This window comes from Athene cunicularia, assembly GCF_003259725.1.
Source record: "Athene cunicularia isolate RWA chromosome 26 unlocalized genomic scaffold, athCun1 chr26_part2, whole genome shotgun sequence".
Taxonomy (NCBI): domain Eukaryota; kingdom Metazoa; phylum Chordata; class Aves; order Strigiformes; family Strigidae; genus Athene; species Athene cunicularia.
Genome location: NW_020799137.1, coordinates 2,272,545 through 2,287,164, shown reverse-complemented (window position 1 = coordinate 2,287,164; position 14,620 = coordinate 2,272,545). Strand labels below are relative to the sequence as shown.

At 48.4% G+C, this 14,620-nt stretch overlaps 1 protein-coding gene across 2 annotated transcripts in view; it reads left to right on the top strand.

Annotated features, from left to right (window-relative positions):
• BRPF3 (bromodomain and PHD finger containing 3) overlaps positions 1-14,620 on the top strand; it is a 20,755-nt gene continuing 6,135 nt past the window's right edge. Inside the window, exons 1-9 of one of the 2 annotated variants that reach the window (XM_026864349.1) lie at positions 1-1,403; positions 2,530-2,686; positions 4,150-4,281; positions 6,263-6,391; positions 6,764-7,076; positions 8,171-8,437; positions 9,124-9,624; positions 11,937-12,030; positions 14,384-14,481. In XM_026864349.1, coding sequence (XP_026720150.1) covers positions 19-1,403; positions 2,530-2,686; positions 4,150-4,281; positions 6,263-6,391; positions 6,764-7,076; positions 8,171-8,437; positions 9,124-9,624; positions 11,937-12,030; positions 14,384-14,481 — 3,076 coding nt within the window. In that variant the 5' untranslated portion in view covers positions 1-18. Of the gene's footprint in view, positions 1,404-2,529; positions 2,687-4,149; positions 4,282-6,262; positions 6,392-6,763; positions 7,077-8,170; positions 8,438-9,120; positions 9,625-11,936; positions 12,031-14,383; positions 14,482-14,620 lie in introns of both variants that reach the window. The other variant, XM_026864348.1, reaches the window with a different exon arrangement.

Here is a 14,620-nt window from a genome sequence, read left to right as displayed (position 1 = left end):
GGTCTCTGGACTGCAGCAATGAGGAAGCCTCGGAGGAGGTCCCGGCAGACCTTGGAGGGGAGGCGTTCTCCCTCGCCCTACAGCCTCAAGTGCTCACCAACTCGGGAGACACTGACATACGCTCAGGCCCAGCGGATCGTGGAGGTGGACATCGATGGGCGGCTTCATCGCATCAGCATCTACGATCCCTTAAAAATCATCACGGAGGACGAGCTGACTGCCCAGGACATCACAGAGTGCAACAGCAACAAGGAAAACAGCGAGCAGCCCCTTTTCCCTTCCAAATCTAAGAAAACACCTTCCAAAGGCAAAAAGAAGGAGTCCTGCTCCAAACATGCACCAGGGACGTCTTTACACTTGCCCCAGCCCAACTTCCGTGTGGTGGACTCCTTGTGCCAGCCAGATGCCCCTCCTCTCCCCGCCGCCTACTACCGGTACATTGAAAAGCCTCCTGAGGACCTCGATGTAGAGGTGGAGTATGACATGGATGAGGAGGATCTGGCGTGGCTGGAAATGGTCAACGAGAAGAGAAGGGACGATGGTTATGGGACAGTTTCTGCTGACACTTTTGAGCTGCTGGTGGATCGGTTGGAAAAGGAGTCATACCTCGAGAGCCGGAACAGCGGGGCTCAGCAGTCTCTCATCGATGAGGATGCCTTCTGCTGTGTCTGCATGGACGATGAGTGTCACAACAGCAACGTCATCCTGTTCTGTGATATCTGCAATCTGGCTGTGCACCAGGAGTGTTACGGCGTGCCCTATATCCCCGAGGGGCAGTGGCTTTGCCGCTGCTGCTTACAGTCCCCTTCTCGCCCTGTGGATTGTGTCCTTTGCCCAAACAAAGGTGGAGCCTTCAAGCAGACCAGCGATGGCCGCTGGGCCCACGTGGTTTGTGCCATCTGGATTCCAGAGGTCTGCTTTGCAAACACTGTGTTCCTGGAGCCCATCGAAGGGATAAATAACATCCCCCCAGCACGATGGAAGCTCACCTGCTATATCTGCAAGCAGAAGGGCATGGGAGCTGCTATCCAGTGCCACAAGGTGAACTGTTACACAGCCTTTCACGTCACCTGTGCGCAGCGGGCTGGTCTCTTCATGAAGATTGAACCCATGAGGGAGACCAGCATCAACGGCACCACGTTCACCGTGCGCAAGACTGCCTATTGTGAGAGTCATTCCCCGCCTGGGACGGTGAAAAAAGGGTCTCCAGCTGCAAGCGGTGAGGGGCAGGAGGACACTGTGAAGGAGGAGGGAGAGGAGGAAGCTAATTCTGATCCTCCCAAAGGGTCTCTGAAAAAGAACCGAGTGAAATTGAAGCAGAAGATCAAAAAGGAGCCTGGTGACGTGACCAAGGGACGTTCGTCTGTGCCCATGGTGACTGTCACACAAATCCCCTCTTACAGGTGAGTGTGGTAGGTTTAGGGAAGGAGCTGGACAGGATCTGATCTGAGGACTTGGTCCCTCCGCTTTTTGACCTAGGAAACACTGAACCTTCAGTCAAGACCTAGCAATAACTGTGTCCAAAGAGTGCACAGCAAACCCCCATCGAGTGTCTCAATTCACATAGACAGCTGTGAAGGTGTTTTTAAAATACTTCCGGCATTGCAGGTTGGCAGGCAGATAGCGGTCATCCCACTATTAAATTTTTTTTTCATCTCCTCATCTCATAGTTTCTTAATTCCTCCTTTTATTACAGATCATGTTAAACCTGTCAGTGTTGCCAGCAGCTTTGAATTTGTGCATTTTTTTTCTCCCAGCTCTCTCTCATACAGAACTAGGTAGTGCTGAATTTTTGTTTGGTGCCTTAGGAACTGTGGTGATGTGTTGCTGGTATTTTAACAGATAAGGTTTGGAAAACTGCTGATAAGGCACTGTGTATAATCTAATGAAAGGTTTGGAAAGGTTAAAATCGGTGATATATTATTCTTGGACTACTGTCAAGTTAGTTTCCCAGACTCTAGTTTAATAACATCAGACTTAAACAGCCCCCAGGAAAGTTCTTGACACTGAAAGTAGCTTTGAAGTTAAGGCTTGGAGCCGAATTGCTGATTTGTGTACTTTGTGTTGTGGCAAGCGCTTGGTGAGAACCTCCAGCTGAGCTGCTACTAATGGAGGATTATACTGTGAAGAGTAGGCACATTTGTCTTCACGGTGTGGAGATACACTGTCTCTGAGGAAGGATTTCTGTGCAGAAGGGGCTGTTGGGCGTTGGAATGGGCTGCCCAGGGCAGGGGGGGAGTCCCCGGGATCCCTGGAGGGGTTGAAGAGTCGGGCTGAGCCAGCGCTGAGGGATCTGGGGGAGTTGGGAACGGTCAGGGGGAGGGTCATGGTTAGACTGGAGGAGCTTCAGGGGCTTTTCCAACTTGGATGATTCTGTGATCCCAGATTGTACCAGTCACACACGTAGTTCAGAGTGTGCATTGACACAGCACCGCAGAGCTTCGTTGGGAAACCTGGTGGTGTCACCAGCGTCCACAGACTCCCAGTTGCTTTGCAGTTGGCTCCATGACACCTCTTTACTTCATTTAGGCTGAACAAAATCTGCAGCGGCCTCTCCCTCCAGAGGAAGAACCAGTTCATGCAGAGGCTCCACAACTACTGGCTGCTGAAGCGGCAGGCGAGGAACGGGGTGCCCCTGATCCGGCGCCTGCACTCGCACCTCCAGTCGCAGAGGAACGCAGAACAGGTACTGGTGACCAGCTGAACCCCTGTGGGAGGAGGAGAGCTGGCGTTCCCTGGGGAGATGTGCTTGATGGCTGGGAAGGGGAGTGAGGGTGTAAGGATCAGAGGGTGACCTGATTTAAGTCTCTTCTGGTCTCCTCTTGGTATGCCTGAATGGCTGAGTTAGCGTATCTGTGGGATATCCATCGTGCCTCTAGAGTGGTTGTTGATGAGCCAGCAGGTAGGAGTTTTTCCCCTGAGTCAGGAAACCCAGGGCTGTGCAAGGGTGTGATGGGCCCTTGGTGGACTGATCTCTTAGATGAATCATAAAACCACATTCCTCATGAGTCATTAAAGATCCCCTCCTCAAGAAAATGGGTGTTAGCTCCAAAGTCCTGGCCAAATTCCAGTTTGGGTCATTCTTCCTGCAGCTTCAATTTCCGACCCTCCCATGCATATTCATATGGAAGTTTAGACACAATCATCAGCTCTGGACTTCTTTGCTTCCTCCTCTGAGCTGGCGTCCAGAGTCACTCGATCTTGATGCTATTAAACAGCACCACGTTTGGCACGAGAAGTGGTTGGTGAAATAATGAAGCAGCTGAACTCTACCCTCTAACGTAGCCTATCAGTAGGTATTGTGCACGTTCTGCACGTGTATTTTCACTGTAGTTGGAGGAATTTATAGGCTTTTGGTTTGCATGAAGACTGCTCTGGGTGATTAATAATAAAAATATTTCCCACTCATCAATCTGGAGCTTGGGGAAGTACAGGGTTTCCTTGGTGTATTCAATTTGCAATTCACCATAAGTAAGTTCTCAAAAACAAATGTCCTATAAATTTAAACTATCAAGATCTTGTGAAGCAATTGTCCTCTCTTGGAAATCATGTGAAAGTGTATGCACTTCAGCTGTATCCTCAAAACCATTAAAAAAGCTACAGATTTAGGAGAGGAGGTGTGATTGCATTGCAAAGCCGCTGAACCGTGTCCTGGAAGGTGTGAGCTCATCTCCCAGCGTTGGCTGTTCCTTTTGTGTATTGGCGAGTCTCTTTCCATGGCTCTACTTCTTATTGGTTACAAAGAGGATAATAATAGGTCTTTTCCCCCATGCTTTTGCTCCCCTTGCCTTTATACTGTAAATGCTTTGGGCTGCCTCTTCGATGCAAAACAGCCAACAGAAAAATTTCCAACCTGTGTAATAAACTTGGATATAAAAGCAGGGAGAGTGTCAATGAGCATGCACTGAAGCATGTTCCCAGAGTGTAGCTACAGGATGGTTTAGGCCTAACTTCCCAGATAACGTAAAATCCAGACAGGCTGCTGTTGTGTTTGTTAGACAGCTAAAAGCTGTCAGAAGGAGGGGACAGAGTCCGAACAAGAGACAAGAGGAAGATTATGTGAGCAATCCACAGGGGACACCTAGAAAGAGGAGGAAGCGCAGGAAGCCAGTTGTGGTTTTGGTCTCACCCCGCTGCTCTGTCTTCCAGAAGGAGCAGGATGAGAAGACCAGTGCAGTGAAGGAAGAGCTGAAGTACTGGCAAAAGCTGCGACATGACTTGGAGCGGGCACGGCTGCTCATCGAGCTGATCCGTAAGAGGGAAAAACTCAAACGGGAGCAGGTAAGTAGTTGGTTGACAAGTTGCTGCACTTAGCTCCAGTCCTGTGCACATGCTCGGTGCTGCAGGAGGCAGAGGAGGAACAGGACAGTTTTTCTTGAGCCTTTCCCTTTTTTCACAGCCTGACTGTTGGATGTGCGGAGCAGCCGTCTCTGCCGGTGTCAGTCACAGGCCCACACTGCTCAGCCTCTGCCCTCAGACCAGAACTGGGCTGCAGAGTGCTGGGAAAATGTATTTTCATAACTGATAGTGGATTTGATTCCTGACCTACAGCATCCCTTCTATTTCTGGGCATGGACCAGGTGTTTTGCAGAGTAGAAGTTAGATCTCCTTTAATAATTATTTCAGGAGCTTGATAACACCTACTCCACAGAGACGCCTAAATCACAGTTCTGCTTTTCATTTCTAAAGCTAAAAATGCCTGGGTTTTGCCCTTTAAGTACATTGTTTAGAAGAAGTTTTAAGATGGAGACCATTTATCAAATTTTCCAGTTTCCTCTTTGATCTGTGTGCAGTTGTCCAGAGTTGCACCACTGAAGGTTGCTTCCCATGCTTTGCCAGCTTTGCCTGTTGAGGGTCTTTGCTTGCCATAGCTGGCTGGTTGCTGCAGCCACGACTGTGCTCTCTGGCATGAGTCGTCTTCAAGGCCAGGGTCATGAAAGACTGGCCCTGTGCACGTGTGGCCTCAGGCATTGCCTGGTTGCTCTCAGGCTGTCTGCAGGGAGCCAGGCAGAGGGAAACCATCATCTTCTGTGATCTGCGAGTTTTCTCTGTGACCAGAAACTTTTCACAGCTTTTCTGGAGTCCTTTTGATGCCAGCACTGGTTCATTTGCTGCATTGTCCTTGATTTACAGCAGTGGCTCAGTCCTGCTTGCTGTGTGGACATATTTTAGGTAGGAGGATCAAAAAAAAAAAAAAATCACTCTTGGGCTTTGTTTGCTTTTGATGTCTTGATATATCCCCTATCACAGTTGGCTAAATCCATAAAAGCTTGTTGAAACTATGGTGTGCTCTATAAAAGAATAAGATATCACAGAAAAGTGTATCCAGTTTAGGAGCTCTATCCCAGCCCAGGTTGTAGGTGAGTGAAGAAGGATGTTCCAGAGTCCTGAGTCTTTCTTTGGCTTCTTTCCTGTTTCGGGGGAAGGTCCATCTTTGTCCATTCTCTTACCGATGCTGTCTTGTTGCTTAGCACATCAAATACAGTTTACTTTGGGCTTGCTTTCCTTTGCTACTGAAGGGGTTGATTTAATGACATAATGAGGGATTAGAAGATCAAAGAAATTAAAATGTTAAAGGAGAAATAAATACTTCTTTTCCAGTCTCCTTTGAATAGAGTTTCGATGTAAGAGATCAAACAGGTGCTACAACTTGTTTGCTTGAAATCAGACTTCATAAAGGATGTAAGAAACTGTATTAGGAATTTGCAGACATCTAACCGCTGTTGTTGTTTGTCTTCTGCCTTGAAGTGTGAGAGCTTATGTCTTAAATTCTGTTTATGCTCTCTAGTCTAATTATGGATGCTGTCATTCATGTAAACGCCTACATACTTTTAACTTTTGTATAATGTTGCTAATTGGCTTAATAATATCTTGAGGCAGGGAGTTCTACAGGATAATTTACCAGGCGTGAAAAGCTGCTTCCTGTTTTCATTTTTAGTTGTATCATCTTTTCATTTTCTGGGGTTTCCTCTCATTTTGGCCTTATGAGGTTGGATAAACAGGAGTTCCCCATACAAAAGGATTGGACTGTGCAGTTAGACTCTGCAAAGTGCTGTCTGCTAATGTGCGTCCTGCACGTGGAGAGGACAAGGTCTTTGCCAGAAATTCTTCATCAATGAGTCTGCCAGGCTAGTGGTGTGATGACCTGAGGTTTCCACCACTGCGTAGAGCTGGGGTGATGATTCAGGAGAAACCAGAGGGAGACACCACTCACATACCCTGTCCTTGATAACTGGGCTCATGGCTGTTTTCCCATTCCCAGGTCAAGGTTCAGCAGGCTGCCATGGAGCTACAGCTGACCCCTTTCAATGTACTTCTGCGCACAACACTGGACCTGCTGCAGGAGAAGGACGCTGCCCAGATCTTCGCAGAGCCGGTCAACCTGAACGAGGCAAGTCTCTTTCCTAGAGGTGTCTCACGGGTTGTAGATGTATTGCTGGGCAGAAGCTCATGTGCTGTCATAACCCTGGAAGTACAAACCACCTTGTCCCAAGCTGCTGGTGGATTAAATATCTCAGAGGGGACTCACAATGTGGGTGTCCTGCTGGGCCGAAAAAGGGTATTGTTTTCTGGAAGCTTCAGCACGTCTCAGACAAATAATGTTTTGCAGAGCCAGGATGTGTCTGCCTTGACTGGGTGGCACAGAAATGAACTGCTGGCACTGCCCCTTGCCGTTGGAAAGGGCATTAAGAGTGCTTGTGATGGATGCGCTCTAGTTGGCTAGTAAATGGTTTTTGTAATTGTACAGGTTTTATATGTTTAGGTTCCAGATTACCTGGAATTCATTTCCAACCCAATGGATTTTTCCACCATGAGGCGGAAGCTGGAGTCCCACCTGTACCGAACATTGGATGAGTTTGAGGAAGACTTTAACCTTATAGTTACCAACTGCATGAGGTATAATGCTAAAGACACGATTTTCCACCGAGCAGCTGTCCGGCTCAGAGACCTCGGAGGAGCGATATTGCGTCACGCGCGGCGGCAGGCTGAAAACATCGGCTTTGACACTGATGTGGGGATTCACCTGCCTGAGTCACCCAAAACCGAGGACTTTTACCGCTTTTCTTGGGAAGATGGTGAGTGTTTATTAACTTTTTTTGGTTGTTTTTTTTTTTTCCCAGGCAGATCATAACTATGTTCTTTGATCTAAGTATGTCACTCAGCCTGCATGGAGGTCATAGCCATCATTCAGCACACAAGAATTTTCCTGTCCATCTGTTTACCTAAGCATATATCTAACTCCTTTAGAGCCACAAAAAGAGGATTTCAGCTGAACTGGGCACTCTGAGCACTCTTAGTGCGTATCTGTCTTGGAAGAGCCTTGTAGCTACCCATGCTGTTTGATTTGTGCCACAGCTGTAGTACAAACTTGGTATTTTAAAGAAGGGTGCAGAGGTGGATCTAGGATTTTTTGCTCTGAAGAAAGCTCATACATTTAATTGTGAATTGGCAAAGTGTAGAGCAGCTGTGATAGATGGAGCAAGGGGGGCTGGGATGGGGTGATGTGGGGTTAAGGTGCTGGCACCCAAGCAGTCCTTCCAGCTGAGACTTTCCATTTGCAGCATGACCACATCCATTCCCACAGCCATCCTGAGATGCAGCTACAAAGCATTGGTTGAAGAAACTGGATAAACTTAGTACGGAATACTGCTGCATTGCAGTCTGCAATCCAATTCCTAAACATTGCAGCCCTCTTGGATGCAGACGGACAGTTTTGTTGTGAAATTTGTGTTGGTGTATGATAGCACATCTCAGCTGTCTGCCCTGCTCCTGTGGATGCCAGCCCTTCAGCAGAAACAGAGGAATGATAAACATGTTATGTTTTGGCCAGTTCTGTCTGTGGTCTGATTTTGTCATTTAATCTGGCAATGAAGTAGGTTTCTACCAAGGATCTGGACTGTGAGCTGTCTTGTGTGGGGTGCAGACACATGTCCTTTCACTCTTGCTCCTGGGACAGTAACAGGAACTGGAGGGCAGTGCAAGTTAAATCGGCTGCTTTTTACCTAAAGAAAAGAAGTCCAAGCTCCAAGGTTAACAATGGCTAAATCCCCAAACTAAAGGAATTAGTTCATGAATAGCATCAAAGGGAATGAGGCATGGCAGTGGTCCCAAATGCTTCTTGAAGAAGCCTTACTCCTTCCCTTCACTGTTACAATCTCTTTCGATGCAGTGGATAACATCCTCCTCCCGGAGAACCGGGCTCACCTCTCCTTGGAGGCCCAGCTGAAGGAGCTGCTGGAGAAGCTGGACATGGTGAGCACCATGCGGTCCAGCGGCGCCCGCACGCGACGCATTCGGCTCCTGAGACGGGAGATCAACTCCATTCGGCAGAAGTTGGCCCAGCAGCAGAACAAGACCATGCCCAATGGGGAGCCTGTGCCACGGGAAGAAGGGCTGGATAAAACATCAAGGGAAGGGGACGAGGAAGGGGAGAAAGGTGAGAGGTTACAGCAATGATTTTAGCTCTAACTCTCTAGGACATGTCAGTGTGAGGCTGCCCCTCAATGAGTGGGTTCAGTTTTGGGCCTCTCACCCCAAAAAGGCCATTGAGTGACTCGAGCGTGGCCAGAGAAGGGCAACGGAGCTGGGGCAGGGTCTGGAGCACAGGTCTGCTGGGGAGCGGCTGGGGGAACTGGGGGGGTTCAGTCTGGAGAAGAGGAGGCTGAGGGGAGACCTCCTGGCCCTCTGCAACTCCCTGCCAGGAGGGGGCAGAGACGGGGGATGAGTCTCTGGAGCCAAGGAGCCAGCGCCAGGCCCCGAGGGAATGGCCTCAAGCTGCCCAGGGCAGGGTCAGGCTGGCTCTGAGGAAGTGCAGAAGGGGCTGTTGGGCGTTGGAATGGGCTGCCCAGGGCAGGGGGGGGAGTCCCCGAGATCCCTGGGGGGGTTGAAGAGTCGGGCTGAGCCAGCGCTGAGGGGTCTGGGGGAGTTGGGAACGGTCAGGGTGAGGGTCATGGTGGCACTGGAGGAGCTTCAAGAGCTTTTCCAGCCAGGGTGATTCTGTGAACAGTCAAGACCTGCTGTTTCTCCTATCCTTGGCCCTAGTGCAACTTGGGAATGGCTGTTGGTAGTTTCGGGAATAACTCTTTCTAAATTGTTCAAGCAGATTCTTTTTTCCTTTAGCAGATGATGCCAAGCCCCCGCACCCTCCAACGCTGGAGCCCACAGGACCCGCACCCTCTCTCTCAGAGCTGGACTCTCTGCAGGACCCTCCAACACTCAAACCCATCAGTGAAAGCAAGTCCTTGAATCAGCTGCCAAAGAGGGTGATGTCAGACAGGGAGCTCTTTGACAAGAAGGCTCTGCAGCGGGAGAGCCAAGCCTTCCAGCGCCTGCTCAGCGACAACGGCCTGAACGGACTGGCCTTGCCGCCTGCAGACACCCCCTCCAGCCCCCCCTTCAGCGGCGTGGGCCGACGGACATCTGTCCTTTTTAAAAAAGCTAAGAATGGGGTGAAGCTGCAAAGAGGCCTGGACTGCTCCCTGGAGAACGGGGAGGACCATGGGCAGAGTGGGCAGCTTTCACCCTCCCGCCCGGAGGGGGAGCGACAGGCTCGGAAGCGGCTGCAGAGCAGGACCTGCAGTGAGAGTGATGGAGAGAAGTCGCCCAGGCAGGCAGCACAGAGAGGTAATTCCTTGGGATTTCTCTTCCTTCAGTACCTTTGGAAACTGTGAGATGGGGCTGAGGGAGTGGGAATCCTGGGGCTGAGTAAAGATGTCTGCATCCAAACTACTCATCTGAAACTCGCTTTAGGCTTGGGGGAAACATCGTCCCCATAACCAGATGTGCCTGAGGAAAGCTTCAGTTCTTCCACATGTTTGTAAAATAGGGCAGACAAGACACATCTGTAATGAGTTGCACCTCTCTTCACCAACTATACATGGAATTTGTGGTAACTTAGTTCAGCTCTAGACACCTCCATTTTAGACATTTAAAGGTACTGAGGTGAAGCCCAGGAGGGTCACAAGTAATTCTTCTCTTTGCCAGCCCACTGGCTGCTGTAAGAGAGAGTTTGCCATTTGTTGTAGGGCAAGCCAACGTGCCTGGCTGCTTGCAAAGCTGTTGAATGGGCTGGCTGGAAACTGGGCTCTCCAGTCAGGGCTGAGGAGTGTTGGCATTCCTGCCCTCATGGACGGGTTTGTGTTGGTTCAGCCGCTCTTAGGAGTGAGAGCTTCCTCCTGCAGAAATGGTGCATTTGGTTGGAGATGTGCAGTGAACCAGTAACACAGCACCCATGTAAGATGAGATGTTAAACATTACTTCTAAATCAGATGCACCCTCAGTTCTGGAGTTTAAATAAAATCAGTGGGAATACCGAGCAGGTTCCTTTTCAAATTAGATCTGCAAATGAGAATAAGTAAGCTGAGATGAAATTTGGAAAGACACAAGGTGAAAAGGAACATATGAATGACAGCAATGTGATTTCTTTTAAATTCTTTGTTAACAGCCATTGTGGGATAGTCCCCATCTGTAAGGCTTAACTTAGCCCAGACCTCAAATATTGGTTTAAAATTATTTTGGCTGTCAGAAGGTTGCTAGCAAATTGAGAGTGGGATGAAAGCAACTGAATGTGGGGATTGACTTACCAGGACAGGTTAAAGGAAACACAAATGGCTCCTGCAGAGAGCGGAGGGACTCAATAGTTGATTAATTAAAGCAGAGAGGAGTGGCTCAGGATGGATAGAGGTCAGAATGCGAGGCTGAAATTAAAAAAGGGAAAATAAAGGCAGGGTGCTGGAAAATCACGGATAACTAGGCAGTGACATTTTTCCTCTGCTGAAGCAGCACTGCTGGCTTTTTCCTGTGGGCTTCAATCACCTTCTTCTGCTGTTTCAAGCACAATTGATTTCTCCTAATGGGAGGGAGTGTCTAGTGTGCTGAGTCCGTGTTACCACAGGAGCAGGTCAGCATGATCGGGATTGTCGGAACAAGGTGTTTTGCAAAAGTGTGCTTTTTGTGGCCATTCCGTAGTTACAGCTGGAAAAACAATAGTGGCCTTGGCATGAATTTGCCCTTTCTATGGCTTTTGATGAGCCCATGGGGCTTTGGGGTGGTGAGTCCCTGGATGGGGGAAGGCAACAGTTATCTGCCTTCTTGTCCTTGCTCTGGGCTTGGGGACGTCTCAGGGGTCGTTCCCTGTCCGCCTCTGCCTATCCCTGCTTGTGGGATCTTGTCTGAGCTCGGGTGGTCCCAGCTCTCTGTCTACGTATCCCTTCAGTGCACAGAGCAGGAAACCTGGCAGTGAAGAGAAGATTTCCGGCACTGTCAGCATCCAGAGCTAAGAAGTGAAATATTCCACTTACAGCTACAGTGACATTTGTACTGGCCGGAGAGGAAGGTGGTGGGGAACCTTCTTCTACCCAGAAGGAATTTGCTTCCTCAGTGCCTGCTCTGTCCACTGGAAAATCTTATTTCCAGAAATTGAAGCAATAAATTTTTCCTAGAGCGGTTTTCTCTCAGCAAGGAACCTGTAACCCAGTAAGCTATGATTTTATATGCCTGCTCCTGTGGGCAGGGACCAGCCAGGCCTGGGGTGAGGCAGGGAGAAGTCTGTGGCAATCAGCATGAAACCTCCATGTCTTTTCCAAACGACACTTGAAGCCAGATGAGCAAGTGGTTCATTTCCTGGCCTCTGGCCTTGCCCAGCGAGCAAGATGCTATGTGGAGCTTTCCTATACCATCCCTGGGCGCTTCTCCAGCTCTTGCTTCTTCAGAGAGAGCCTGATTTTCATGTGTCAGAGGTAGAAATACCTTTTATTAGTCATCTTTTGGTTGCTGCTGAGTCTGCGGAAATCGGTGCAGAATTTCCCTCTCTGGTTGAAGTACTCAGCATCTTGGTGGCTGTGAGTCATTGGACAGTGACCCTACCTGAGCCTCGGTGGCACCTCTGTGCCTTGCTGCTGCTTTTTTGGGCTGATTCCCATTTGTCTCCTCAGCAGGAGTGACTAACGGCTTTGCAAAGCACGCAGAGAGCGGCTCTGACTCCGAGTGCAGCTCTGGCCTGGGTGGTGGACTGGTGTTTGAAGCCTGCAGGTAAGTGCCCCGTGCAAAACTTCCCCAGAACACCTTCTGTGTCTGGATTAATCTGCCTGGTTTTATTGTTTGACTTCTTTGTTTCAAACCCAGCCCAAACTTACTTATTGTGTGTGTTGACCCTAAACGACAAAAAGCTTCCGAGGTTCCATCCCATCCTCTTAAGCTATAGGTCACAAAAACAGTGCTTGATTTTTCAAGTGAATGGGTATATGTTACACTTCTGTTCCTCAGTGCACACACCTCTTCTCTGCTGGTGAATGCCCTCTTGCAGTTCTTGAGAGCCAAAGCTAGAAAAACCTTGAACTCAGATATCCAGTTCAGCACTGCAGGTGCTGAATTGCTGCTTTCTTCCTCTCAGAGCTTTAGAAGCAGAACTGGGCACTTCAAACAGGACTGAACAGACTTAAAGCAAACATCTGTCATCTTTTTTTCAGATGCTGTAGACATAAATGGGTACTATATCTTTTTTCTGGTTTTATCTACCTGTCCAACCCTCCTAACACTGACTCAAGTAATTTCACTGCACGGTAAAACCTGTGTTATTCCAGAATCATGTTTGTGAGCGTTGTGAGTGGCAGGCTGAGGACATTTGACCTTGATGGGTAAGATCATCCAGGACAGGCAGAAGCAAGACTTTTAGTTGATATTCTTACTAATATTTTCAGTGCCTTGAACATATCATTGCCCTCTGCTTGTCTTTGATGACCCTGAGGGTGATGACCCATTACTAGAGAAAAGTGTTCAGACATTTTATGCTTCCTTCCAGTGTGTGTGTTCTGTCGGTTCTCAAGCTTGCAAAGTCACTTGGGCACTTAAAATCGTCAAGCTTCCCTTAAAATCGACAGCTCCTCCACCTGTTCTCAGGACTGAGGCTACAGTTTAAAACTAAAAGCTGCGTAACAAATTATTCTGCAGCAGGGTTGAATCCCAGGAGCATTTTTCACACGAAAACTTCTCTCTGCTATGCAGAGTGATCCTAAATGTTAGCTGTTAAAAGAGGTGTATAATTTTGCAGCTGTAACTAAGGTTTGATTAGTGTTTCAATTATAAATCTGTTTGCGGAGGCTTTTGTGCTGGTGACAAGGGCCAAGGCCCTCGGTTTGGGGGAGCAGTTTTGGTGCGAGGGCTTTTCCCTGTGGCAGAGTGATCCCTCCTCAACAGTCGGGCTCTGGGCAGCCTGAGGGAACCACTCGGTGCCCCATTAAATAATCTCTCTTAGCACACGCTGAGCCCCTTGAGGCATATGACTTGTAGCTCTTCTCCGAGATGGGACACCTACCCACTTCTTCATGTCTCCCCTCTTCTCTGGGCTGTGCTCCCAGATCTTCAGCTCAGTCACTGCCTCTTCTGCAAGCTGGATACTACCATGACCCCCGTGCAGATCTCACAAGAATACAATAAACTACTATACTGCTACTAAACTGCTACAATAAACTATTATAAAGTGAGGAGCTGCATCAAAGGGAACAAAAAGGAGAACTGGATTTGTGCGCAGTTGTAGTGTCATTTAAATGAGGGCCCTTGAGTCGTGCAGAAATCCTTCATGGGATGAGGATGCCCTCAGGACAGGACCAGGAGCCAGAAACTCACCTTCAGACCACGTCTTGGCCTTACAGCTGCACTGTATTTGCCTCCATTTCCTCATCTGTAAGTGAGGGAGACAGATCTGGATTCACAGGGGAGCATGGGGTCCCGTTAGTTGATGTTTTTATAGGTGAAAAGTGCAAGGTTAAGTGCTTATTACAAAAATCACAAGCAATAGACATAGCAAAAATTACATTTTTGTGACACCCACAAAACAAAGAATTTAAACCAAGCTGATGTCTCATTAGATAACTTGCACAATTATTCTATTTAGGAACAGCTCTGTTTTTCTCCACGCTTTCTTTTTGAGTACCAAATTCATTCAGAATGGGAGGCTTATTGAAAAATGGTAAATTAAAAAAAAAAATTATAATAACTGAAAAAATATGATTGCTTGAGGTGGAGATAGTGCATTTTCTGAAATATTTGTAGCTGTGAGGTAAAAGGATGTTCAGGACATGGGCTGATAGAGTCCAATTGCCTGTGTGCTGTTCAGCATGAAATCTTTGCTGTGTTTCTTCCTCATGTTCATAGCTTGGTTTCTGTTAGGCCCCTTTCATTGCTCGTGGCAAAGTTGGGATGATGTCCAGTGTACTTGCACCAGAAGAGATGTTTTGATGATATTCTGCTCAAGTATTCAGTGTTCTTTTCATGTCAGGGGTGCACCAGTACAGTAATTTTGCAGTATTTTAAACAGAGGTGAGGAGTCCATTTACTTGCCTTTGTTTTCAAGCCTAACACCTGCTTTTCCAAATCATTCTGACAGTGGTTTGATGCCTCCCAAGCGAAGTCGAGGGAAGCCAGCTCTTTCTCGGGTGCCCTTCTTGGAAGGTGTGAATGGAGACTCCGAGTACAGCAGCTCAGGTGAGAACGGGCCCAGCACACATCCTGCTCCAGCCCCAGCACGTCTGAACCAGGGGCAGCAGGTCTTGGTGTCCGCCTGGAACCCGTCCTGGTTGTATCGTCAGGCTGCTGACCTGCCCCTGCCTACTTACCTGCTTTG